Here is a 26,556-nt window from a genome sequence, read left to right as displayed (position 1 = left end):
CCCCCACGCTCCCCCATCTCCCGCAGCCTGCCCCACGCAGCAACAGGGTCCGGGGGGTCCTGACGGGCCTAGGGCCTGTTCCCAGGCCTGGGGTGCCGCCGGTTGGAAGCTTGTGGGGCCTCGTCTCCTCGTCCCGCTCCAGCCCCATTCTCTGTGTTGTGATGCCAGGCCCGTCCCTGCCCCACGGTGCCAAGCTGAGCCCCCTGCTCCTCAGCCCCACTCCCGGGGCCAGGCCCCCCGCCCGCCCGCTCACGTCGGCAGCTGCGCTGCAGGGCGTTGCCGTGGAAGCCGGGCTGGCACGCGTGGCAGCGGTGTCCGGCCGTGTGGTGCAGGCAGCGCAGGCACTGGCCGCTGCGGGGGTCGCAGGCCTCGGGGTCGCTGGCGTCGATGTTGTTGTTGCACTGGCAGGGCCGGCAGCCCCCGCCCTCCTGCTCCGGGACTCCAAAGTAGCCGGGGGAGCAGCGGTCACAGCGCGGGCCTGGAAGCAGCACCAGGAGACACTCACAGCCCGCTGGGCCCCCCCGGGAAACGCCCCCGGCACCTGGCCCGTGGGGGCACCCACCTGGCCCACCCCCGCCTTGAGCTGGGCACAGGAGCCCCAGAAAAGCCACCAGTGTCCCCCTGCCTCCTTCCGGCCCCTGGGCCACGGGACCCTCGCCTCAGCCCTTGGCTGCGGGTGCCACTGGCCCGGGTAGCAGGAACCCCCTGCCCCACACTGCCCCCTAACTCCCTGCTGGGCAGCAGGGCCAGCACAGCCACAGCCAGGGTTAGTGGCAGCAGCAATTCCAGGGGGCAGGCAGTGGGGCTGGTGTGGGGGGAGGCAGAGCCCAGCCTGACCTCTCTCCCTCTGTACCCCACGGCTCCTGGGAGCTGGGGGAGGCCCTGCCCTGCCCTATGTGGTGGCTCAGAGGAGGTGGACAACAGCCTCGGAAGCCATGTGCTGGCTCCAGGGAGCAGCTGGAGGGAGCCAGGCCCAGCCCTTTTCTCCCTCCCCAGAGCTGGGGGGCTCCAGCCCCCTGTGCTGCCTCGCATTCTGCTGGGCCCAGCCCAGGCCGGCTCTCTTCTCCCCCAGCGGCTGCGGAGCTGCCGGCTGCTCGGCGCAAGGCCTGCTGCCTTGGCACTGTGCGGGGCCCCAGCCTCACAACCTTTGTGTCTCCTGGTTACTCAGCCAGGCAGCCGGACGTCCTTGAGGATGCCCTGCAGGAGTGCGGGGAACGGCCGTCCTTAACGGCTTGGAGCTCAGCAGGGGCCGCGCAGGATTTGACGGGCTGCTGCCAGCCCTGGGGGGCGGAGAGCCCCCACGTCCTGTCCAACGGGGACTGTTAGCTGGGGGGGCTGCCCCCTGCTCCCCCGGGGTCACAGACACCCCGAGCAATGGGGCTGTACCTGAGGCGGGACCCCCGGGGCTGGCCCCCCCCGCTCACCTGCGTAGCCTGGCGCACACAGACAGAGGATGTGATTGGTCTCCCTGTCGGCATGGCAGGAGTTGCCGTGGTAATGCCGACTGCCGGGGTACCCGGGGCATGGGCAGGGCCGGCACTGCTGCCCCGAGCCCAGCACCGGGTCGCCATAGTAACCGTCCAGGCACCTGCCCCGCAAAGGGAGAGAGACGAGGGTGATGAACTCGGCCCAGAAACCAGCTCCCCGGCCGCCCCCCGCTGCCCCCTGCTTCGTCACCCCTGCCCCCCGCTGCCCCAACATCCCACCCCTGCCCCCCGCTGCCCCAACATCCCACCCTTGCCCCCCGGCTACCCCAACATCCTGCCCCTGCCCCCCAGCTACCCCAAATCCCGCCCCTGCCCCCCACCACAACACCCCTGCCCCAACATCCCACCCCTGCCCCCCGGCTACCCCAACATCCCACCCCTGCCCCCCGGCTACCCCAAATTCCCGCCCCTGCCCCCTGCCTCACCGCCCCTGCCTCCCAGCTACCCTGCCATCCCACCCCTGCCCCGCACCACAGCACCCCTGCCCCCCATCCCACCCCTGCCCCCCAGCTGTCCCAACATCCCGCCCCTGCCCCCCGGCTACCCCAACATCCCGCCCCTGCCTCCCAGCTACCCTGTCATCCCCCCACCACAGCACCCTTGCCCCCCATCCCACCCTGCTCCTGGCCACCCCACCTCCTGACCACTCTGACCCCTAGCCAGCCCCATATCCCCACAGCCACCCCACCAGCACTGCCCCTCAGTCAGCTCCCCCAGGCAGCCCCCCAGCTACTGCCCTCCATCCCCGTGGCCAGTCCCCTCTGCCTACCCCCACCTGAGCTAGCCCATACTCGGGCTGCCCCCCAGCCAGCCCCCTCACTATTTCCCATTGCCCTGGGGCCGGCCTTTGTGCTGGGGGCTGTGCTCCCCAGAGGGGCGAGAGCTGAGGGTGCCCACACACCCACCTCTCACAGTGGCGCCCCGCGGTGGAGTCGCGACACTGCCGGCAGGCCCCGCTGTGGGGGTCGCACTCCTCCGCGTGCCCATTGCAGTGGCAGGGCCGGCAGGCCGGAAAGCCCCACTGGCCCGGCCGGCACAGGTCGCACTGGCGCCCCACGACACCCTGCTGGCACCGGCACTGCCCGCTCACTGGGTCGCAGAGCTGGGAGAGCGAGCCCTCGGGGGAGCAGGCGCAGCCTATGGGGCAGGAGACGGGCCGTCACCCCGACGGACAGACAGACAGACAGCAGTCACACCCCATGCCAGGCCCATTTCCCCTCTGGGGTTAAGCTGTGATTACCCTGGCCACGGCCCCCCCAGGTGTCTCGGTTCCCAGCAGCGGCCCCCCAGCTGCTTCCCCCTTCCCTGGGGGTGCCGTCCCCCTGGTCCTGCCCTGCCTGGCAGCCGGGGTCACAGTCAGCCCAGGCTCAGCTCTGCCCCACGTCCCCAGGAGGGCAGGCCGTGCTCTGGCTGCCCAGGTGACTCACAGCCCCCTCGTTTCCCCACAGACATGGCATCACGGCGGAGGTCCCCTGGAGGAGGTGTGCCGGCTGCAACTGCCGCCCACTCCCCTTCCCGACTTCCGCACACCCCAAAACCGCTCCCTACACGCCCCAGCTGTCCAGTCGCACGGCAGCAGGGCAGCCCCTCTGAACTGCTCGGAGCCCCAGGATCCACGCGTGCGCCTGGCTGTGCGCTCCCGGGCCGAGGATCGCCGGGGTCAGAGGTGGAACGTGCAGGGAACCAGGGACAAGCAGCAGGCGGCCCGAGGCTGGCTGAACGCGGCTGGCCCAGGCCAGAGGGGCTAACTCCTCCCCTGCCCCGCCACGGGGCTGCAGCCCGGCCCGGAGGGATGCAGCCCCAGCAGCTCCTCGGGGGCGCGTGTCCTGTCGGACTCCCCTGGGCGCAGGCACGTCCGGCCCCAGTGGGACGGGAGGTGGGGGATAACGGGAGACATGCCCGGCGTGGAGAGAGAGAGCCTCGGCAGTCACCCAGCCAGCCAGCGGCACGTGCCCAGAGTGTCAGACAGACAGGGGCAGAGTGGGACAGACACACAGCCAGTGCCACCCTCCTCCGTTACTCACGGCTGCAGCCGGAGGGCCCAAGTCCATAGGTGCCCGGCGCACACTGGTCACAGCGCCGGCCCATCACGTGGCGTTTGCACTCGCACTGCCCGCCCACCGGCTGGCAGACGCTGCTGGTGGAGCCCTGGGGGTCGCACTGGCAGGCTGGGGAGAGAGCGGCATCAGTGGTGCACATGTGGAAACTGAGGCACGGGGAGGGGACGCCCCATTGGCGCAGGCAGGAATGGAACTCAGGAGGAGCAGGCTGAGCAGTGCCCGCTCAGGGAGTTAGCTGCCGTTCAACCCACCCCGCTGGCGAGTCTGGCCCCTGGACGCCCAGGCGCAGGGACCCTGGCGCCCCGCCCCAGCCAGCACTCACACAGAGCCCCGTCGTGCAGCAGGGCCGAGATGCTGCAGAGCAGCCGGGCGCAGGTCTCGGCCAGCGCCGGCATGGTCGCCATGCGGAACGCCTCCAGGCACGCGTAGCGCTCCATCTCCTCCCGGCGCTGCACCGCCGCCGGGGCGCTGCCCTGGAAAGCCGGCAGCTCCAGCACCCGCGGCACAAGAACAAGCTGGGGAGGGAGAAGAGGCATGAGCGCAAAGCGGGGGCCGGGGCTGAGGGAGCCGGGCGGGGCTGGCGAGCGGCGTGGTCCATGCAGGCGGCAGAGGCCCAGAGCCACCGTGGCCAACAGGTGGCAGCTGGTGGAGAGTCACGTGTGGCCCAGCCGGGTCGTCAGCAGGTTTCCTGTCAGCACGAGAGCTGGCCGGGCACCTGGCCACTGGCCCACAGCGCCGGGGGACACCGCCCCGCGGCCTGCCAGGGCCCCGCGCTCTGCAAAGCCAGGCGAGGAGGCAGCAGCACCCTGTGCCCGGCCTGCAGCTCCTTACAGGGAGAAGAGGGCTGGCGAGGGGGCAGCGGCCCCTCCCAGCTGCAGCTTCAGGGCCAGGCCTGGCATGTCGTCGTCGTCGTCGTGTCCCCCCCCCGGCTCAGCTCTTGGCCAGCCCGTCCTTACCGAGTCGATGAGGATGAAGGCGGCGGGGTGGCGCTGTGCCACGCCTGCCCGCTGGAACCGCGTGGCGATCTCGTACTGGTTCCTGGGCTCGAAGCAGAAGGGCTGGGGCAGCAGAGTGTACCTGGGGGCGGAAGGCAGGGGTGAGGGGCAGGCAGGGCAGGCCGTGGCGGGGGGGAGCTGGCGGGGGTGCACAGTGCGGGGCCGTAACGCAGGGGGGCTGTGAGTGTGACAGGGCTCTGGGGGGGCCTGGGGCCAGCTGCGAAGCCAGCCCAGTACAGGAGAGGTTTGCAGGCTGGGCACGGGCGGCTGGGCTGGCTCCCAGGCGGGCAGCAGCTGGGCAGTGAGGGCACTGGCTGGTGCCCCGGCAAGGGAGAGGAGAAAACATGACCCAGGATCTGTCCAGGAACCCGTCGGGTCCCCCAGGCGACGGGCCCCCCCGGCTCTCACCTCCGGGTGTGCGGCAGGCTCTCCTTGTACCGCTGCTCCGAGGGCAGCACGTTCCCGCAGCGCGGGCTCACGGGTAATGCCTGGGCGCTGACGCTGACCACGGCCTCCCAGTCCTCTGTGGACTGCAGGGAGAGGCAGAGGGGTCAGGGGGTGCCCCCCAGCTGGGTCCCCAAGGGCAGGGGCCGGGGCAAATTCCTTGCCAGGCCTGCACCAAGGATGGCCTGGGAGCCTTTACACGTGCGGTCGGCCTGCGGAACTCCAGGCCACTGCACCGCCCGAGGCCAGCTGCAAACCAGGAGCTGGGCCTGACGCCGCAGGGATGGACAGCGGCCAGGCCCCCGGGGGAGCGGGGGCACAGCCAGGGGGCTGGCACTTGCCGCTCCTGGGAAGGCTGAAGGATGGTGTGGGGGACTCAGCGCTGGCAGGGGAAGGGGCTCGGCCCTGGGCTGGGGGGCGGACAGGCAGCGGGAGATGAACAGAGCATGCTCGGGGCAGCCGTGCTGGGCGCTGTCTGAGCCTGGACTCTGCCACGTGGCCTTGGGGCTGGGCCCCACATGCCGTGGGAGCCCGGTGCCTGGCTGTCCCCTCCCCCATCGGCCACACACCCTGGGGGAGTCCAGCCATCCCCTCCCCCATCAGCCCCACACGCCAGGGGAGCCCGGCCCGGCCCCTCCCGTGGGGCCCTGCCCCAGGCCGCCTGGCGCCGGCCGTGCCCCGTCCCGCACACACCTCGGGCTCGTAGCGGATCAGGATGTCGTACTCCATGGCATAGGGGATGTCGCTGATGTGGAAGGACAGGCCGGCCCCATCCCGCACACGGGCAAAGCCGGGCCCCGTCCAGGTGATCATGTGACCCACGTGCTCCCGGGGCACCACTTCCACGTCGGGCTGGGGGGCAGAAACGTGGGTCAGCGCCCCGCCCCCCGCCCCATCCGTAAACCGTGCTCCACGTCCCGTCTCCCCTCCTCTGACCACCCCTGCCCCCCCAGCCCTGCCCCCACCCCATTTCTGTCCCTCATTTGACAAAATGGGCATTTGTTGTCGTATTTGTATTAATACGATGGGTGCCTCAGTTTCCCCTTATGCCCTGCATTGCCAGCCAGTGGGGGGAGGGTTACGGGTACGCTACGGCGGCACAGCTGCCGCATGGCTTCAGTGTGGGCGCGACCTGTGCCGCCGGTAACCCACCTCCCCGACGGGCGGCAGGCAGCTGGGGCCCGAGAAGAATTCCCCCCTCGGCCTAGTGCTGCCCTGCTGTGGGCCGTCCCCGCCCCCCTCAGCCCCCTGCCCCGAGGCAGCCCAGCGCCAGCCGTCCCTGCCCCACTAGCCCCACATGCCAGGGCAGCCCAGCGCCAGCCATCCCTGCCCCACTAGCCCCACATGCCAGGGCAGCCCAGCGCCAGCCGTCCCTGCCCCACTGGCCCCACATGCCAGGGCAGCCCAGCGCCAGCCGTCCCTGCCCCACTGGCCCCACATGCCAGAGCCTGTCCCAAAGCTGGGCCGGGTCCCGCTCCTGGGGGCGACCACAGACTGGCTGGGCAGAACTCACGGGAGAAGCTGCAGGTCCGGACTGTGGATCGGTGACACCCCACAAGCCTGCCCCATCCATGACCACTGCCCCCAACCCTCTACCCCCATCCCCACATCCACGGCTCCTCCCGGCCTCCCCCGCCCCATACCTTGTGCTGGGGTTGGCGACCGCGCCGGGGCAGGGCTCGGTGCTGCAGGAGCCGCCTGGTGCTATGCTGGCGCTCCAGGCGCCCCTTCCGCCCGCTCTGCAGCCCGCTGGAATGCTCCAGGCAGTCGGGGGGTGCCTCGGGGCGCAGCGCTCCCTGCAATGGGGCCAGGTCAGCCGGGGAGAGCGCCGGGGGCTGAGGGCTTAGCTGGGGACCCCGGGGGTGGAGGGCTAGCCGGGGGGATCCCAAGGGATGCAGATGAGGGGCTGGCCGGGGGGACCGACCAGGGGCCAGGTTTGCCGAGGGGGCCGGGGCTCACGCGAGGAGACACCAGAGCGCGGCAGGGCCGGCAGGGCCAGGGATGCTGCGCACGGCGGCAGGTGCTGGAGCCTGTCGCTCGGCAGAGGGAAGCACAACCCTGGCCCCACCCCACAGCCACGCAACCGCAGCTGGTGAGAGGGATGAAGTCCCTCGGCCACAGGACCCCGGGCCGCCGGCCGCCCCCCACTCACCGGCAGCGAGGGGTGGGTGGGCGCGTGGCCGGTGGCGTGCTCTGCCTCGTGGCCGTAGTGGTCCAGGGGGGCGCAGAAGAAGCCGGGCTGCACCTCGTCACACTGGCGCCTGATGAGGTGGGGCCGGCAGGGGCACTGCCCATCCTCCATGGCGCACCTGGGGGCAGCACAAGCCCTGTCTGTCAGTCCGGGGGAAGCACAGCACGTGTCCGTGTGTCTGTCCCAGGGCAGGGGCTGTGGGGGATGGGGTGAGAGGTGCCCTGGCTGCTATGGCACTGCCCCCAGCTTGTCCCCCACCCCCAGAACCCCTGGAGCCACGCTGCCACCACTGCCCCGGGCACCCTCCCCCGCCATGGCACTGCCCAGCACGGGAGCCTGCTGTGTGTGTGCCTCAGTTTCCCCATGTGTGACTCAAGGCTCTAGGTGGTGGGACAAGGGTGTGTGAGCGCTGCAGAGGCCCTAGCGGGCAGGTGTGAGGGCGTCTGGCTGCCTGGCACAGACACGCTAGCCTGGCAACGGACGGCCAGGGCCCACCCTCGGCGAGGAGCCAGCCGGAGGACAGAGGGGGGCCGGGTGACCAGTTTGCCCAGGAGAGAGACAAAGGCCAGGGGGGGGTGTGGGAACTGGGTGTGACGGAGGCTGGAAGCGGCTCAGTCTCCTGGTCTGGGACTCGGGCAGCGCCAGGGCCCTGGGCCCCCCCGAGATGGGCTTTGCTGAACGTTCCTGTTCCCTGGGCTGGCCAGGTCTGTTCCCCCGACGGACAAAGCCGGCGGCTGTGCAGCGTGTGGCTGCAGTGGGGCGCCCGGCCTCGGGGGGTGCACTGCGGGAGCTGCCGGCGGAAGAGGGGCGCGGGACGCGCCGGGCTCCGGGCCCAGGGCGAAGGGGGGAGTCGCTGCAGAGCGTCCTGCCTGGCTTCATTCAGAGCGGCTCAGAGCCCCCCTGCCTGCCCCGGGACAGCCCCTCCCACCAGCCCTGGCCCCGCCCCCTGCATCCCCTCCCCCAGTCGCAGTGCCCCCCCTCTGTGCCCCTCCCCCAGACCTGGCCCCGCCCCCCACGTGGCGCACTCCTACCTGTTGTGGTAGGCGCCCCCGAAGTCGCAGGCACAGGCCCGGCAGCCGGCCATGTCGTAGCTCAGGCCCCAGAACTCGGGCTGCGGGAAGGCAGGGTCAGAGGCGCACGGGGCAGGGCGGGGGCTGGGCGGGGGGCTGGGCGGGGGGCAGGGGCTCACCAGGCAGTGCCGGCAGTGCCTGCCGCTGACGAAGCGCTTGCAGTAGCAGTCCCCGCTCACCTGGTCGCAGGGGGGGCCGCCCGCCACGACGCCCCGCGGGTCGCACCTGCAGGCTGGGCACAGACACAGCAATGACCCGGCGGGGCCCCGGCCCACGGCTCCCTCCAACCTCCCGCCCCCGGCCCCCGCGCAGCTCTGGGGCTGCCCCCCGCGGCACAGGGACCCGCCCCCCGCGCCCCCACTCACGCTGGCAGCCCTGCGGGTCGCTGCGGCTCAGCCCGTAGAAGCCCTCCTTGCAGCGGTCGCAGCGCGCGCCCCGGACGCTCTCTTTGCAGCGGCACTGCCCGGCGATCGTGCCCAGCGCCACGTCCGTCTGGCTGTCGCACGCGCCGCCGTCCCGGGAGCCCGCCGGGTCGCAGTCGCAGGCTGCCGGCAGACGGGGGTGAGGGGCGCCCGGACGGGCAGGCTGGGGCCGGGACCGACGGGGGGCTGGGCCATCCCCGGGTGGGGACCCAGAGGACCCAGCACTTCCCCCCGACCACGGGGGGCTGGGGTGTGGACCGGGGACACCCCGTGACTCAGTGCCCCTTGCGTTGCCGCCTCGGGGCGTGGGGGCGAAGTGCTCCTGGGCAGGGCACAGGCGGGCAGGGGCGTCGCGGGTCCCGCCGGCGGGAAGCAGGCCCTGGGACTGCAGCTCTCCCCACGTGACGGGGGCTGGGAACGCTGTGATCAGCTGGGTTGGGTGTGTGTGCGGGGTGCCCGGCCCTCGGGGGTGCACGGCTCCCAGCCGGGCAGTCGCTGCGGGAGCTGCCGGCGGAAGAGGGGCGCTGGACGCGCCGGGCTCCGGGCCCAGGGCGAAGGGGGGAGTCGCTGCAGAGCGTCCTGCCTGGCTTCATTCAGAGCGGCTCAGAGCCCCCCTGCCTGCCCCGGGACAGCCCCTCCCACCAGCCCTGGCCACGCCCCCTGTATCCCCTCCCCCAGCCACGGTACCCCCCTGTGCCCCCTCCCACCAGCCCTGGCCCCGCCCCCTGTATCCCCTCCCCCAGCCACGGTGCCCCTCCCCCACCTGCCCCTCCCACCAGCCCTGGCCCCGCCCCCTGTATCCCCTCCCCCAGCCATGGTACCCCCTGTATCCCCTCCCAGCCTGCCCCGGGACAGCCCCTCCGAGCTCCGGGCCCCCCGCTTTGGAGGAAGGAGAGCAAAGCCCCGAGAACACTGGGGGCGATTCCCTCCCTGAGCCGCTGGCCCGTCCCGTCCCGTCCCGTCCCGTCCCGCCGGGGGACGCGGGGCACTCACGCACGCAGGCGGTGCTGGCCCGGAGGTCGGCCCGCGGCTGGCGGTAGTAGAAGGGTTTGCAGAGCTGGCAGCGGCGGCCCATGGTGTTGTGCTGGCACTCGTCACAGACGCCCCCGCTGGCGTTGCCCGTGGCCAGGTACACGGCCATGTCGAAGTGGCACCGGCGCGAGTGCTGGTTACAGTCGCACTCTGGGAAGAGATGGGTCCCACCAACGATGGGGACTCGCACAGACCCCGCCACACCCCATACCTGCCCCCGGGCACACCCCACAGCTCTGCCCCCCGGGCACGCCTGCCGCACTAGGTGTGAAATCAGGCAGGGTCACAGCAGCGGGCACGCGGGTGGGAAGCAGGCGGGGGCCGGGGGCTCTCTCACCTTTGCAGGCGTGCGGCTGGGTCCCCTCGGCCGGGCGCCAGGGCAGGTCCTGGTGGAAGTCCTGGCACCGCTCGCAGTTCAGGCCCGTGGTGTGGTGCTCGCAGACGCAGCGGCCGTGAATCTGGGGGAGAAGCAGAGCCCGTGCCCAGCTCAGCCATGCCCCAGGCCGCAGCACATGGGGCACTGCCCCGGCCGGACATCCCAGTGACGGCGCATGGCCCCGGGCCCTCAGCTGCCATTGGTGGCCCCAGACAGGTTCAGCGTCAGGCCCCCGCGGGTAACGTCTGCGCAGAAGGGAAGCCCGGACACAGGGACCCGTGGGGCTGCCCCAGGCCCCCCGCTGCCCTGGGAATCAAGGGCAGAGAAGCCACCCGGTGCCCCCCCTCGGCTGTGCCTGGCTGCTTTGTGGGCAGGTCTTGTGGTAGCGCCAAGGGTGGGGTCTGCCCCCTTACCATGCCCTCCACGCCCCGCGGCTCCCCGGGGCCGGGCGCGCACTGGCTGGCGTGGCCGTAGCAGAAGCAGTTCCCGCGCAGCACCAGCTCGTAGAGGGCGTAGTAATACTTCTCCCGCACCTCCCGCCGCGCGTCCAGCAGCTCGTCGCCCAGCGTGTGCAGCTTGCTCAGGTTCACCCGCAGGTTGGTGACGCGCAGCAGATCTGGGGGGTGGGGGGCGGAGCTCAGCACCGGCCCCGCCTCCTGGCCCTGCCGGCCCCCCAGTCCCCGCACCCCCAGCCCCCCATGGACAGTCCTTCACGCCCCCCACGTCCGGTGCTTCCCCTGGGGCGAGGCCCTGGCCCTCTGAGCTGCCCGCGCTCTGAACCTGGTGCCCCATGACTCCGAGCTCCGGGACAGTGATCCCAGCCCGGCCCCCAACCAGTGTGTCTGGGCCGAGCCCCCCTCCTCGCGCCCCTACCCTGGATGTCCTGGCTGTAGGGATCCTCCACCGGGATGGACGGGTCCAGGACCTTGAAGATCACCTGGGCGACAGGGGAGGGGCAGCGTTAGACACCAGAGCCGTCCCCCGACGGGCCAGACCCCCGTGCCCCAGGCGCCTTGGACACCAGAGCCGCCCCCCGCCAGCCCCGATGCCCTGGCGGCGCCCACCTCGCCGTGGCTGGAGGGCTCCATCTCGGAGTAGCGCTGGTCGCACAGCACCTCGTCGATGTGGCCCGAGGCCTGGACGGGGACGGCCGGGAAGAGCCCGGAGCAGTTGTAGGCGAAGTAGCGATACACCCGCCAGGTGCGGCCGAAATCCGCCGAGCGCTCCAGCAGCATGGCCGCCGGGCGGAAGGTCTGGGGGAGAAACGCGGGAGCTGAGAGCGGGCCCCGGGCGGGGGGAAGGGAAGGGGGGGAAGCTGCACCCCCAGTGGGATGTCGGGGTGGGGGGAGCTGCACCCCCAGCAGAGTGTTGGGGGAAGTTTCGGGGAGTTGGGGAGAGATGTGCCGAAGAGGAGACATTCTTGGGGTTTTCTCTGAGTGCTGGGTGTGTGCCTCAGTTTCCCCATGTGTGACTCAGGTATGTCGGTGATGGGACCCGGGCGTGCGATCACCGCAGAGGCACTGGAGGGCAGACGGGCCTTTCCCAGCCGAAGGCAGGCAAACAATGGCCACCCGGACCCCTGCCTGGGCCAGCCGGCTGTGACCCCTTGCGGCAGGTGGCGACAGGAGGGTGCCGGACGCAGACACAGGACTGGGGAGAGGCAAGGGGACGGCTCTGGGGGGGCGTGGTTCCAGAGCCCGGTTCCTGGGGGCTCTGTCATGGGGGGGGCTCCCCCAGCATGGCCTGGGCAGGTGTCGGGGGGGGGCTGTGCCCCCAGCCCTACAGAGCCAGCACGGGGACCAGGGGATGGCTGCTCCGGGCAGGCGTGGCCCTGCTGCCCCCCCACCGCCAGTGCAGGGCCGTTACCTTGAAGGTCATGATGAGGTGGGTGAAGTGGAACTCGGCCTCCAGGTCCAGGCGGATGCTGACGTGCTCCACGCCTGCGGAGACGGGGCAGGGTCACCCGCAGTGCACCAGCCCCCCGGAGACGGGGCAGGGTCACCTCCCCATTCTGCCGCACCTGCCGGTGCCAGCGCTTTGCTGCCCTCGCCTCTCAAGCCATGGTCCCCCACAGGCAGCTGTGGGGGCTGCATGGGCTGCCCGGCCTGGCCCCCGGCCTCGGGGTGACTGTCCAGCCAGCCTGGGGTTGCTGGGAGTGGCGTCCCCGCGGAGCAGCCCTGGGGCCGAGCCCTGGCTCCGCGGTGGGGCTCTGGGTCCTGTAAGGCCAGGACCCCGGCCCGGCCCGGCCCAGCTGTGGGGCTGGAGTCCGGGCCCTCGCCATGGCCTCACCGTTCTCCGACTGCCACCAGGTCCTGTGGCCGTCCCGGCTGCTCAGGTACAAGACGTTCTGGATGCGGTGGCTGCTGCGCAGGGACGGGTCCCGGGAGTCGCAGGTGAAGCATTTCTCAGAGTCCTGCAACACAGAGAGTGTCCCAGGGCTGGCCCTGCCCCGCCCCCCCCCCCACCCACCAGGACAGACGGACAGACCAGAGCACCAGGGGCTGCCCAGACCCTGGGCCCACAGGTGCGCCAGAGCAATTCTCTTCAGCACTTGGCCAGATGGACAGACTCACCCAGACACACACACGGCCCCAGCTGGACAGATGGACTCACACACACAGATCCAGGCCGATGGACTCTCTCTCTCTCGCACACACACTGATGCACGCAGACAGACGGACTCTCGCACACACACATGGCTCCAGGCGGACAGACGGATTCCTTTGTGATGAAGTGGGACGTTTCTGTAATATTCTGTATGAACACTGTGTGTGCCTCGGTTTCCCCCTTGCCGCATTGTTGCCGAGGCAGTGTGCGCTGGGGCAGGCTCCGACAGGCGTGACTGACACCTGGCTGGCCGGGCCTGGCTCCCAGCCTCATGGAGAGCCCTGAGGACAAGGGACGTCCAGTCACTGCGACATCTGACACCGAGTGAGCATGGCGGCCCCTCCGGAGCACACCAGCCGGCTGTGACCAGCTGCAGACAAGGACTGAGGAGGGGCTGGGGGGGCTGCCCACCCGAACTGGGACACAGAGCAGACAGGGCTGGAGCAATGGGGTCCCTACAGCTTGGCTGGGTTCCGGCTCCCAGGCCAGACCCTCCCTTTCTCTGGCTAACTCGGCTTCCTGTGCCGTGCCCAGCTGCTAACAAACCCAGCAGGTGCCCGGGCTGGCCGCGTGTCCCTGCAGACGTGTGGTGGAGGCAGCGCTGCTCCCTCAGACTGGACTGGTCTCTGCCAGGGTGTCTCTGTGGGACTCGCTGGCCGGAGCTCAGAGATCTAAGCGGTTGGTGAGGCCACGTGGCTTCCCCTGGAGGAAGAGTGAGACCCCTCGGGGGCTCCCAGAGCCTGGCCCACTGCAGCCCCACTCCTGTGGATCTGCGACGTCTATTTAATATTTTCTTTCCTGCCCATGGCCCGGAGCAGCAGGGTGCGGCTGGAGGGAGCTGGGAGTGTCAGATGATCACACGGGGACACGGCCGACCTTGGAGACAGCAGAGACTGACATGGGCTGAGAGGCCACAGTCCGAAGCGAAGGCCACGTGAGACTGTCTGCTCCAAGCTGGGGGCTCTCTCGGCCATGGGAAGAGACAGGAGAGGATCATCAATGATCTGGAGGATGGGGTAGATTGCACCCTCAGCAAGTCTGCAGATGACACTAAGCTGGGGGGAGTGGTAGATACCCTGGAAGGTAGGGATAGGATACAGAGTGAGCTAGACAAATTGAAGGATTGGGCCAAAAGAAATCTGATGAGGTTCAACAAGGACAAGTGCAGAGTCCTGCACTTAGGACGGAAGAATCCCATGCAGAGCTACAGACTGGGGACCAACGAGCTAGGCAGCAGTTCTGCAGAAAAGGACCTGGGGGTAACAGTGGATAAGAAGCTGGATATGAGTCAGCAGTGTGCCCTGGTTGCCAAGAAGGCTAATAGCATATTGGGCTGCATTAGTAGGAGCATTGCCAGCAGATGGAGGGCAGTGATTATTCCCCTCTATTCGGCACTGGTGAGACCACATTTGGAGTATTGTGTCCAGATTTGGGCCCGCCCCCCCCCCCCCCCACTACAAAAAGGATGTGGAGAAGCTGGAGAGAGTCCAGCGGAGGGCAACAAAAATGATTGGGGGGCTGGAGCACAAGGACTTATGAGGAGAGGCTGAGGGAACTAGGCTTGTTTAGTCTGCAGAAGAGAAGAATGAGGGGGGATTTGATAGCAACCTTTAACTACCTGAAAGGGGATTCCAGGGAGGATGGAGCTAGGCTGTTCTCAGTGGTGGCAGATGACAGAACAAGGAGCAATGGTCTCAAGTTGCAGGGAGGGAGGTCGAGGTTGGATATTAGGAAAAACTTTTTCCCTAGGAGGGTGGTGAAGCACTGGAATGGGTTACCTGGGGAGGGGGTGGAATCTCCATCTTTAGAGGGTTTGAAGGCCCGGCTTGACAAAGCCCTGGCTGGGATGATTTAGTCAGGGTTGGTCCTGCTTTGAGCAGGGGTTGGACTAGATGTGCCCTCCTGAGGTCCCGTCCAGCCCTCATCATCTCTGGTTCTCTGGTTCTCTGTGGTGTGGGCTGATCACAGGCTGACTAGCAGCCACCGCTGGGCTGCGGCTGTGAAAAGATCAAAGCCAGGATGCAGCAGGCGAGGCGTCTCCGAGAGGGCGGGAGGCAATATGCTGTTGGCAGGCCGCGGCCAGCCCTGGTCACTGGTGCTCAGGACAGATGACTGCAAAGTGCAGAGCCGGGCCCTGGCTGGTCCGGGCGGTGGCGGAGGCTGGAGGGGGGATGATGATCGCCGGGGGGAGCTGACAGCTCTGTGAGCACCACGCAGGGAGAAGAGCTGGTTCAGTTAAAGGCCACACGGGCCCAAGAACGAGGATACAATGGTCATGGAGAGATTTAGGCTTGGAAGGAGAAGGTTTCTAACCGTCGAAGGAGAAACCGGCTCCCCATAGGTGTGGTGGGGGCCGTGAGCGAGGTGGGGCTGGGCTGGGACGGGCAGAGCTGCCCGTGTGACTCGGCGCCCAGCCCTTGGCAACGCCACCCCGGGAAGAACTGACCCTTCCCTGGCACAGGGGAGGCCAGGCCGGGTCTCGGAGACGTGGAGCCTCCCACCCATTGCAATGGCAGACGCTGCAGAGACAAGTCGCCCCAGGACAGAGGCTGCTCAGGCAGCAGAGCATGTGCCACAGAACACAGCCGAGGTGGCAGGCGTCTGCGTTCAGAAAATCCGGGTGCACGGACAGGCAGCTCTCTGGTGCTGGGAGCTGAAGGGGACAGAGAGGGGATGGAGCGCGGAGAACAGAGCGTGGCAAAGCCCTGGCTACTGCCTCTCTCATTCCGACTCCAGGATGTTCAGATCCAGGTGACTAATAAATAGTTGTGTTGTTGTTAGAAGGCCGCCTGGTGTCACTGCAGATGCTGACTGAAAGCAGTGCACCTTGAAGAGGTCGGAAAGTCTGCAGGAGTCTGGCTTGGCTGGGATCATGGAGCCCAAAGACACAATCTTCAAGTCCTGGCGGTAGGTGGTGGAATTACCCTGTGGAGCGGCGTAGAGCCTTGGAATCCAGCACACTAACGGGCGGGGTGCTCCAGGAGACTGGGTACAGGCGGGGGCACCCCCGGCCTGCGAATCTGCACTGGGCAAACCACAGAACGCAGCTGAGACACAAGCAGGGCCACCGGTGATCTGATTGCATGACGGGGCTGCTGCACAGGGTGGGGCTGGGCTCTCTGTCCTAAATGCTCATGCTTCAGGGCTTCAGCTGGTCACCGCAGGGGTCAGGAAGGGACCCCCCATGTATTCTTGGAGGGGTTCTCTTTGCTTATTTTTTTGGCTCCAGCCTCAGAAGCAAGGGGGGGCCATGGCTGGAGCTGGGATGCTGGGCATTCGCCCTCTCAGGTGCCTGGCGGCTGCTTCTCACTCCCCTGCTCAGGGCTAACCCAGCGCCCCACGTGGATTGGGGGGGATCTCCGCAGGTCAGACCGGCCGTGACCTCGAGGGGGTCACCTCCCTCTGCACGTGGGATGCGGGACACTTGCCGGGAGTATCCGGGTGCATCTCATGGAATCATTTCCCGGCTGCTGCGCGGCCCCGGCCCCGGACACTCGCCCCTGCTGTTCTCGGCCTGTGGCACACGACAGCCGGGCTCCGGCGGCTCTAACGCCCGGGTCTCGTCCCAGGGCCTGGGGCCTACGCGAGGGCAGACGGGCCGTCTGCTCCCTCCTGGCCCGAAACTCTCTGACCCCATCTCACACACACACGCCCAGCCAAACAGACAGACTCACACACACACGTGCTGACTCTGGCTTGCCCGCAGGCGCTGCCAGCCAAGGCTGGGGCCGAGTGGTTGGGGGCAGGACACGGCTTCCCATAAGCCCTGCGTCTCCCCTGGCCAGGCGCGCCAGAGGCCGGTGGGCGCAGGGCTCGGGGCAGGCGGCAGCAGGGGCCAGGCTCACCTGGATACCCTGGACGGGAGGGTCCCGGCCCCTGTGTGCAGGGGACAGCGCGGGAGGGTGACGAGGGGCGTGGGCACACATGGCTGCATGAGGGTGCTGCACGGGGGCGGCTGTGCGCGCCCTGCATGGAGATCAGTGCTGGGCCCATTGCTGAGCCCGGCCCCAGAGCACCCGCGCTCAGGGGGCATGGCCGGCCCCCGCGCCCTGCCTTAGGGGGCACTTGCTCCGCAGGGACGGGCTGGCGGGTACCTGCAGGTGGCTGACGATGCAGTACTCCTGGGGCCCCTGCAGCCCACACGTGGACGTGGCGCTCAGGCCGTGGGCCCGGCCGACGAGCAGGTTCCCGGTGGCCGGGTAGCAGCTCCCCGCAGAGCAGCCATGGGGCGGCAGGTCCGGCTCTTCCTGGCTCACAGCGCCTGGCCCCTGGGCTGGAGAGAAGCACAGGGAGCGGCCTGCTGAGAAGGGGAGGTGAGGCGCCCCGTCTGCGGGCTTAGCGGCGTTCTGGGCTCTCCGGTCCCAGTGACCCGGCGGGCAAGGCTGTGCCACAGGCAGGGCTGTGCCACGGGGACGAGGCTGTGCCACGGACTGCCCTGCCCTGCCCTGCCCTGCCGTGGCGGCCATGGGCCATAGAGGACACAGGTCCGGGTGGTGCCACGGGCTGGGACCGCCCAACACAGGACGACAGGTTCAGCCCGGATGGCGATGGCCCCAGCCCAGCCCAGCCCAGCGAGGCAGGCGCAAGCGGCCTCCGGCACGTCTGCCCGGCCAGCCCCACGGCCAGGCCTCCCGCCGGGGGCCCAGCTGCAGCTCTGGTGCCGCCTACACAGACAGGCATGTTTGTCCCCTGGGCCCGAGGGGGCGCTGGAGCCAGTGAGGGCGGGGGATGGGGGGACAGACTATCTGTGGCTTTTCCATTGCCCGCCATGCCAGGGAGCCCGTCAGCCCGGCACAGCCAGTGCCCTGCATGCACCCCTCCCCCACATGCACCCCTCTCCCTGCACGAGGCCCCCCACCCCTTCCTCCCCTGCACTGCACCCCCTGCATGCAACCCCCCCCCCCAGACACTGGGTCTCTCTCCGGCGCCCGGCACGGGGCCCAGACCCGCTGGTCCAGCCCAGGTGCGCCACAACACGGAGAGCTCCCGGCCTGGCCCCCGACTCTATCCCTCCCGTTCTCAGCTCCCTGCAGCCCCCCGTTCTCAGAGGCCTGGCCCGGGAGCCCTTCCCTCGGCCTGCCCAGCGCCTGCCAATGATTAACCAGTGCGGCCGTGCCCAGCCTGGCGCCGGAGGGGCCAGGGCCACGCCCCACACATTCCAGAGCAGGGCCCCGCCTGGGCACGGCCGGGACATCCCCCGGGAAGAGCAGGGGCTGCGGTGGGTCAGGAGCTGGGGGCTGAGGGAGGGCAGGGCCGCAGCAGGCTCTGGCACCAGCAGACGCTTGGCCTCACACCGGGGGCATGCTGGGGCCTGGCACACTGCTGGTGCCAGGAGGCAGCCAGGTGCCCAGGGTAGGTCTGAGGGTGGCAGGGCCCTGCACGTTCATGTGTGCACATGCTGGGCTGCAGAGCAGTGTGCGCGTCAGTGCGTGTGCACAGGCTGTGCACCGACGTGAGGGGTGTGCATGGGGGTCAATGTGTGCAGGGGTCCACAGGGGTCAGTGGCAGGGGGCAGGACATGCAGAGATCTGGGGCTCAGTGGGGGGGTCAGGCCATGCCGGGATGTGGGGGGTCAGTGGGGGGGTCAGGCCGTGCCGGGTGCGGGGCTCAGTGGGGGGGTCAGGCCATGCTGGGATGTGGGGTGTCAGTGGGGGGTCAGGCCGTGCTGGGATGTGGGGTGTCAGTGGGGGGGTCAGGCCATGCTGGGATGTGGGGGGTCAGTGGGGGGGGTCAGGACGCTCCCGCGCCCCTTGGCAGAGCTCTGCGCTGCCTCGGAGCAGCGATCCCTGCTGCCTGCGGAGGCCCAGCGCCCGGCGCCAGCGGGAGGAGGGCGGCTCTGTGCCCGTCACCGGAAGGTGTGAGCTGTGTCAGGCGCTGCCCTAATCCCGCTCCCGGGGCTCAGCGGAGCCGGGCTCCTGGGGGGATTTACCACGCGCAGACGGAGCGGCTCTGGCGGCCGGCACGCTGGGGGCTGGGCCTGCCCCGCAGATCACATCCCCGCTGTACGCCCCCCAGCATGCACGCCCCGGGTCTGCGTCCTGCCTGGCCCCCCTGCCCGGGGCCGGGGCGCGTGTGCGGGGACTCACCCAGCAGCAGGATGGCGAGCAGCAGCTCCATGGGCACAGCCGGGGCAGCCTGGGGAGACGGAGGGAGACGGTTACGCCAGGCCGGGCTGGTGAGCAGGGGGTCGCCAGCGGGACCGGGCTGCCCCTGGGCTCTGGGCACCTAGCCACGGGGCTGGGCCAAGGGGCTGCGTCTCCCCTCGGCAGTGGAAGGTTTCAGGGCACGGCCCAGCGCCCCCTTCCTGCCACCCTGCGGGCGGGGGGGCCAGGGCTGCCCGGGGCCAGGGCCGGGTCGCAGGCAGCAGTGCCAGGGAAGTGGTGCAAACACCCCTTGCAGAGCCGGGCACCCGCAGGGCTGGCTGCTCAGCCCCCGCCCCCAAGGACGGCGTCTCTGGCCCCCCCCACACGCCCTCCCCTTGCCAGGCCCCTCCCTGCCGGCCCCCGCCTCCGGCCCTGGAGCGTCCCGTGGCTAAGGCAGCCTGTGTCTCCGAACAGGTGCACCTGGCCCAGGGCCGGCCCTAGGGGGGCCAAGCGCCCCCTCGCCAGGGGCATGCGGGGAGCACAGCTGGAGGCAGCGGCTCCTGGGGCAGCAGGCGATGGGGACTCCGGCGAGCCCGTTCCCGGGCTGGTGCTGAGCTCCTTCCCCGGCGCTGGGACGTGCAGCGAGGGCAGCAGCACCCTCAGCCCTGGCTCCAGGGCACCCCCCGCCGACTCACCCCCCCGGGGCGCGGGGCCAGAGGAGGAATGCCGGCAGCCGGACCATTCGTGGCCCTGGCCAGGCTGCAGGCTGGGTGCCGGGCGGCCCCCTCCCACTTGCGCCCGGAGACGCCCCCATACTCACCTCCGAGCCGGTGCAGCCCGCGGGCCTGGAGCCGAGCCGCTCACCACAAGCTGGGGGAGGGGGAAAGTTGGCTCCAGGCGGGGCGGAGCGCGGCCCCCTCAGCGCCCCTCCTGCCCTGGGATCCCGAGCCCCGGGCGGGCAGCGTGAGAACTGCGGAGCACAAAAACAACCTGGCAGGGCTGCGCCGGGTAACACTGAGGCGGCTGGGCTCCCTCCCGGCGATTCTTATTCAAATGGGGCTGGGCTGTGAAAGGGACTAGCGGTCTCCAGGCTACGGGAATGTCACAGCCGATTCTTTCTGCTCGGCGGTGCACACACAGCCCCGGCCCCGGCCCCGAGCCAGCCCGCCGGCCACGCTCTGACCCCCAGCCACGCTCGGCTCGGCTCGGCTCGGCTCACCGGGGCGGGAGCAGGAAGCTTAAAGTTAAGGTTGAACCGGCCGCCCCGTTGGGCACAAACCAAGGGGCAGGGAGCTGCGCCCCCTCAGCCGCCCCCCTGCTCCTGGGGTGCGCGGTGCGCCTGGGCCGGAGCAGGCTGGCTCCCCCCATGCCATGCTGGGCCAGGGGCTGGGCCCCGCTGATGAATGGCCACCCAGTGCCCCTGACTGCCGCGCTGGGGGCAAGGCCCCCGACCCCTGGCGTGCGGGAGCAGGGCCGTGCCAGGGCCAGCAGCTGGGACGAAAGTCGAGCCCGGCGCCCGGTGCACCCGGCGCCCACGTTCCCAGGGCGCTGGCCTCAGGCAGGCAGGAATGTGCTGTTGTGTCTTGCACCAGGCTCGCCAGGAAAGCAGCGGGGCTGCGTGTCCCGCAGCTGCTGTGGGGGCAGGGTGGGAAAGAGCCAAGGCCCCCACTCCCAGGACACCTGGGCTGGGCAGGGAGGGAGCCGAGCAGACGTGGGACCGGCTCCGTCCCCAGGGGCATCCAAGCTGGCCCCTGAGAGGAGAAACCCCGGCCCCCTTGGCCTGGGTGGCCTTGGAGCCCATGGGACCAGGAGGCAAGCAGCACCAGCCGGCCCATGGCCACAGATGAATCCCCGGGCAGCAGCTCGGCCCCAGGGGCCGGGGGCCAGGTTCTGCAGGAGGGGGGAGCCTGAGTTTGACTCCGGGTCCCAGGTGGGACTGGCCACACCCCTGCCCTGGAGGGCAGCGCACAGGGACCCACCACACGTGCAGCCGCCCTCTGGCTCCCCGCTGCTGCAGGGACCGGTCGCTATAAGGCCGTTAAGTCCCCTCCCCCGCGGCGGGACCCAGGGCAGGGGCAGGGGGTGGAGCTGGGCCAGGCTGCCCAGGCGCTCTCTCCTTTCTCGGGCTGGCTCCAACCCTGGCGGGCAGGGCAAGGGCAGCCCAAGGGGCTGAGCCCAGGATGGTCTGTGGGGCTGAGCGATGGGGCCTGGCCCGGCCACCTGCAGGGCTCCAGTTAGCCAGAGCGGCCCCGCGGCCCTTCCGCTCTCTGCCCCCGCGCTGGAGCCGGAGCTGGAGCCGGAGCCGGCTCCCCGGCCAAGGACTCTCCTGTCTGCGGCAGGAGCCCCCACCACTCACCCCCCGCGTGGGGGCAGGGCTCTTGGGAGGGCGCCCGGGGAGCCTCGGGGTTTGCCCCCGGCCCTCCAGCTGTTAAACTCCTCTTCAACAGGGCTGCCCTGGATGTGGCTCTGTCCCCGGGACCCGCCCCAGGTGGGGCCCCGTGTGGGCTCTGCCCTGCGCGTGGGGCGTGCGGAGACCCCAGCCGGGCTGCGTTCACAGCCCAGGGAGCAGCCGGCAGCGTTCCTGGCTTCCAGCCCCCGCCGGGTCAGCCTGGCGTCCGTGAGTGGGCAGAGCCCCCGGAGCTCCCCCCGTGCCCATGCCCACGGGGCCTGCCGCCTTCCTTGGAGCAGCCCCGGCTGCCAGGGCGCGAGGCACCGCGCCCGCAGCTCCCAGCCCTTCCAGTGACCCCTCAGCGCCAGCCCTGCCCGGCTCCAGGCCCAGTGCCACTTGCCCCACGGCTGGGCAGGAGTGGGGCAGCCGTGTACCTGCCCGCAGCACACAGCTGCTGACACGGGCCGGGGCAGGCCTGGCTACCCCACCTCCCGGGGAGGCTGCCCGCCGGGCTGGCAAGACAGACTCAGCCCACGGCACAGGTTCACACCTGCTCTGAGACCGGTGGGTGCCCCCGGTGGACGATCGGCCCCTTCCTGCCCTGAACCCGGGGGCTGTGCAGGATCCTGGCCCCACTGCTTGGCTCTGCACAGGCGGCCGTGCAGCCGGGCCGGGCTGGTACCTGTGCGGCTGTGGCTGCTCCAGGCCGGCGCTCGGCCAGGTGGGCACACGCCCGTCCAGCTCCCCAGGCAGCGGCCTCCAGCCAGCCCGGCTCTGCTCCGCGCTGCGCAGGGCTGGGCTGTTTGTTCCTGCAGGAGAAGGTTCCCTCCCCCCAGCTCCTCCCCCCGCCACCCGTGCCAGGCACTGGGCGGGCTCAGCCCCGCTGCTCCAGGTGAGCCGAGGAGAGGTACAGCGGCTCCCCAGCCTGCACACGGCCGGCCCCAGCCCTCAGCGCCGTGCGTGCAGCCAGTGAGCTGCGGCAGGCGAGGGCACGGGGCCTCCCCAATCGCCCCCCCCCGCCTGCCCTGCCCTACCCTGCCCTGCCCAGGTATGGCCAGCTCCCAGCTGGCCCTGCTGCCAAGGGAGGGGCTGAGACCGCAGGCGGCTGCTAGAAGAGGCGGGGAAGTGCAGGCTGCAGGCAGGCCGGCCCAGCTCTGCCTCGCGGGACACCCAGGCCCAGCCCGGCCCGGCTCTGTCTGCACAGGGCACCAGGCCTGCCCGGCTCTGCAGCATCCTTGGAGCCGCCAGTCGGCCCCTGTGCCGGTGGCTGCTGAGGCCAGTCATTGCCTCTGGGCTGGAGCCCGCCTGGCGCCTGGCACGACACAGCCCCAGCGAGTCACGCAGTGCCGGGGGCGGGCACTGCTGCCTGAGGGGTAGGGCCGGGCGCTGCCCTGCTTGGCTCCCCGCAGCGAGCCGGGGCAGGGTGTCCCCACCAGCCTGGGCACGCCCTGGCTCTCGGGGGTAGGGAGCGGGAGGGCGCTGGCTGGGGACCGCCTGCAGGAACCCGAGCAGCAATTCCAGCGACGCTGCTTCCCTTCCAACCGGGCAGGGTGAGACAGGGCCTGTGCCCAGCTCCGCGTGCCAGCCACGTCCAGACATGCCGCAGGCTGGCAAGGAGCCACCGGGGCCTTTGATCAGCTCCCTACGGGCAGCGCAGCAGCAAAACGATACCACCACCCGCAGAGAGCCGGGAGGGGCGGGTGGTGCCCGCAGCCACGGGGTGTCCCGGGCCGAGGGGCCAGGCTGGAAAGGTGCAGGTAAGGGCAGTGCGGGGCCAGCCGAGAGCCTGTTGCTGGCGATGCCCGGCCCCACACCTCCCTGGAGGGCCCCGTGCAGATAGCCGGCCGGCCCGTGCACCACGGCTGTCGCTCAGACCAGCAGCAGGCTGGCTGTGTCCCGGTGCAGCTCCCCAAACCAGTGCATCACGTGCAGGGGTCGCCCCATCAAAGAGCACCCCAGCACGGCCCCGAGGAGACGCCAGGCCCCGGCCCCGGCTGCCTGGGCGCTCATGGACACGCTGCGCTCAGACCGGCCGGCCAGGCCGTGGGGGGCTGGGTCTGGAGTGGGGTGGGCCGGTCCTGGGTGGATTCTGGGCAGGCAGCTGCCATCTCCACCGTGCCACCCGCTGCATCCCGGCAGCGAGAGCGGCACATCCCAGCCAGGGCAGCTTCAGGAGGCAGCGTCACGGGGCAGCGGGAAAGCCGGAGCGTAACAGCCCCTCCCAGCTATGGGCCCCACAAGGAGGGGTGTGGGGAAGGATGTGGGGGGCCGAGGGGGGCGCCATGGTGTCCTGCCAAGGAGACACGGTGGCTATCACAGATGCCCCAGAGAGGGGGACCCCTTTGCTGGGTGGGCATACGGGCAAACCCAGCTCGAACCCACGCCAGTCCGAGGTGCAATCGGACGGGTCCCTGGAGCGTGCCCGCTCCTTCCTGGCCTCTGCCGCCGGCCGCACGCCCGTGCAGGGGCTCCTCGTGCTGGACTCTCCAGGGCACCAGTCCCTGGGCGAGGGGCGTGTGTCTGGCTCTTCCAGGCCCAGTGCCCCAGCCCCGGCCGGCCCCGCGCCCAGGGGACGCCCTCGCCCCCCGGCGGGAGGCCCCAGGGATGCTGCTATTTCTGCAGCCAGCCAAACGGCCAGAGCCAGCGTGGCCAGCGAGCAGGGGAAGAACAGCCTGCGCCGCCCGGCCCAGCCATGGCGCTTGTGGGTGCTGCCTGCCGGGGCTGGGGCTGGGCCGGGGCTGGGCCCCTGCCCTCCCACAGCCTCGGGGGCCCTGCTCCCCGGGGCTCCTGCACCGGCCCAGGGCCGGGGACTCAGGAAACGTGTGGCTCTTGCAGGGCCCAGAAGGCTGTGGAGGCGGCAGCTCACCCCCCGCAGCTGGACCCTTCCTGCCATGCCTGGCATGCCCGGCCCAGCACCCCCCGTGCCCTGCCCGCCCCCACCTGGGATGGGCCTGCACCCTCCTCCCTCCCCCCGAACCTACAGCCCAATTTGCCGTGGCTCACCCCACTCCGGACCCAGCCCCACACGGTCCTGCCGGCTGGTCTGAGTGCGGCGTGCCCGTGAGCGCCCGGGCACCCACTGCACCGGCCCTGCCAATGGCTGGGGCCTGGCGTCTCCTCGGGGCCGCGCTGGGGTGGTCGTTCAATGGGGCGACCCCGGCCACGCTGCCCCATGGCCCACAGGGCTCCCCTGCAGAGGGCTGCTCCTCCCCCTTGCTCACCTGCGCAGGTGCCGCTGACTCAGGTGGGGGCTGCTCCCCGGCAGCCTCACAGCGGGCCTGACTGCTGGGCGCTTCCTCCATGGGGCAGGATGCCTGGCGTCCCCCTTCCACCGGGGCTCAGCTGGAACGGAGGGAGGGGAGAGGACAGGGAGTCAAATCCTTTGCCACCGCGCCCCCCCCACTGCTCCCCACACACCTGGCCCTACGTCACGTGCTCCTGTGCGATGGCCCCAGATAGGGAGCCGCACCTCAGCACACAGCCCCCCCAGCCAGGGCCCGCACCCACCACTGCATGCATGGGGCAGTCCTGTGCCCCGCCAGCCCCCCAGCTCTCACCTGCAGCTGCCCCACGCTGCTCCGGCCCAGTGTACAGGTGTACATCCCGCCCCGATCGCCCATGGGGCAGCCGTGTCCCCCCTCCTCCAGGACTATGCATGTGCAGGGAGCCCACTGCCCTTTGTGGGGTGGCCGGCAGAGCTGGGCTGTGATGCAGGGCCACCCCCCGACCCGGTGTCTGTTCCCACACGCAGCTGGCTCGCACCACGCCCAAGCTCAGCTCTGCCCTGCTTCCCAGGCGGGCACGCGTGCGCTGGCCGTCCTGGCGCAGCGCCGGAGCCCGTGGGACTCTCATCCACTGTGGAGCTGAGGCCGTTTCTCTGCCCCACTGGCCGGAGCTACACGGCAAAGGCAGGGCCGCACAAGCCGCCTGCACGGACCTAGCTGTGCACGCGCCTACGCGCCTGGCTCCGGCCCACGAATCGGCGATGCAGTAAAACCAGCTCCCCACGGTGCCGAGCTATGGGGCGGGAGCAGAGACTGCATGAGCTGTGTCAGCCCCACCAGTCCTCCGGCGGCTGTCCCACAAAGCCCCAGTCCCTGGGACAGGGACAACTCTGGTCACAACTGGAAACTCTCCTGCCCAAGGGGGGGACTAGGAACGTATTTTAAATGCCATTTTCGGACTGGCACCTTGGCCCCCACCTACCTGCGCCCCCGGCCACGCTCCGGCCTGACGCAGGGAGAGACGGCGGATCTCCAGGCCCGTTGGGAGACAGCCACAGCCGCAGACCAGCCGCGGAGATGGAACCCGTCTGCCGGGGGGTCTCTGGGGAGCTCGTTAGCAGGCGTGCGGGTTCGCTGATGGGTTTAATGGGTTTTCTCTGTAGTGCTTGTACCTTCAGAACAGCTGTGCTTGCCTAGGAGGAGCTGGGGGGGCGGACGGGGGGCACGTTGCTGGGCTGAAGCCCGAGGCAGACGGACACTGCCCTGCGAGCTGCGGGGCGGGGACGCTCAGGTTTTGTGCGTGTGGATCCTGCTCGCAGCCTTTCCCGGGAGTGCCGGTCGTTCCCCGTTCGCACACGTCTCTCTCCTGTGTCAGGCGCTGGCTGAGAGGGGCAGTGTTGCTGCAGAGGCGCCCGAGGCTGGTGTGTGACCGGCCCAGGGCAGTGGGTGGGGCTCGCGCCGGTTCTGTGTGGTGCTGTTGAAAGGATCCCCGGATATGGAACCGGCCTGGGCTGCTGCCCACTCCCCACAGACGGGTTCCAGCTGTCGCCCCAGGTGTCCATTCACACTGAAGCAGGGGAACCCGTCCGAGCCGTTCCTAGCCCGCAGCATCCACTCCGTCCATCTGGCTGCGCGCGAGGGGTGAGGCAGAAGAGCCAGCCACAAGGTCAGCCTGCTTCAAACCACGAGCCTCAGCAAGGCCTGGAGGGCAGCGTCTTTATCCCCCCGTAAACTGGGCAGCAATCTGGTACCCAGGTTCCCTGTGGTCTCCCCTCACTTACCCGGCTGCGGGACCGTTTGCCCTGCCGCTGCCCCATCTCCAGTGCGCGCTGCGCTGCTCCGGGTCCCTTCGCTGCTCCTCAGCCAGCCGGTTTCCATTGCGCCCTCTGAGCTTCCTTTGCTTTCAGCTGCAGCTCCCACTCTGGCCAGGAGACACCTGCTGCACGGGGATCCGGCTCACGCGGGCGCCCTGCTGCTGCTGTCTCTAGCCTGCCCGGCCTCTCTTGGAAACCCACCTGGTCCGAACCCGGCTCTTGGTCAATCATCCTTCATCAGCTGCGCCTCGTGGGCTTCCCAGCGTATCCCGCACGACTCTCTGCCGCTCTACGGGAGCTGGTTACACGCCGTGTCCTTTGCCTAGCCCTGGTTTTGCTACTGCAAGTCTCTGCAAGTTAGC

General features: G+C 70.1%; 1 protein-coding gene across 1 annotated transcript in view; it reads right to left on the bottom strand.

The window, feature by feature from the left end:
* The window catches only part of LOC137148218 (laminin subunit beta-2-like), a 28,743-nt gene extending 8,908 nt beyond the window's left edge, over nt 1-19,835 (bottom strand). Inside the window, exons 1-23 of the mRNA XM_067540865.1 lie at nt 19,588-19,835; nt 18,771-18,819; nt 16,779-16,957; nt 12,367-12,490; nt 11,944-12,017; nt 11,142-11,330; nt 10,951-11,014; nt 10,491-10,693; nt 10,039-10,159; nt 9,663-9,851; nt 8,613-8,792; nt 8,367-8,479; nt 8,209-8,288; nt 7,139-7,295; nt 6,630-6,782; nt 5,680-5,838; nt 4,951-5,072; nt 4,504-4,624; nt 3,870-4,062; nt 3,512-3,655; nt 2,393-2,624; nt 1,425-1,588; nt 254-478 (exon numbers count right to left, since the gene is read on the bottom strand). Of these exons, the coding sequence (XP_067396966.1) occupies nt 254-478; nt 1,425-1,588; nt 2,393-2,624; nt 3,512-3,655; nt 3,870-4,062; nt 4,504-4,624; nt 4,951-5,072; nt 5,680-5,838; nt 6,630-6,782; nt 7,139-7,295; nt 8,209-8,288; nt 8,367-8,479; nt 8,613-8,792; nt 9,663-9,851; nt 10,039-10,159; nt 10,491-10,693; nt 10,951-11,014; nt 11,142-11,330; nt 11,944-12,017; nt 12,367-12,490; nt 16,779-16,957; nt 18,771-18,801 (3,217 nt within the window). The 5' untranslated portion in view covers nt 18,802-18,819; nt 19,588-19,835. The remainder of the gene's footprint in view (nt 1-253; nt 479-1,424; nt 1,589-2,392; nt 2,625-3,511; nt 3,656-3,869; nt 4,063-4,503; nt 4,625-4,950; nt 5,073-5,679; nt 5,839-6,629; nt 6,783-7,138; nt 7,296-8,208; nt 8,289-8,366; nt 8,480-8,612; nt 8,793-9,662; nt 9,852-10,038; nt 10,160-10,490; nt 10,694-10,950; nt 11,015-11,141; nt 11,331-11,943; nt 12,018-12,366; nt 12,491-16,778; nt 16,958-18,770; nt 18,820-19,587) is intronic.
* Nucleotides 19,836-26,556: the final 6,721 nt, after the last annotated feature.

Source organism: Emydura macquarii, unplaced genomic scaffold, assembly GCF_026122565.2.
Source record: "Emydura macquarii macquarii isolate MOO-44397 ecotype Brisbane River unplaced genomic scaffold, CSIRO-AGI_Emac_v2 contig_71, whole genome shotgun sequence".
Taxonomy (NCBI): Eukaryota; Metazoa; Chordata; order Testudines; family Chelidae; genus Emydura; species Emydura macquarii.
This window is presented reverse-complemented; position numbering and strand designations above follow the sequence as displayed.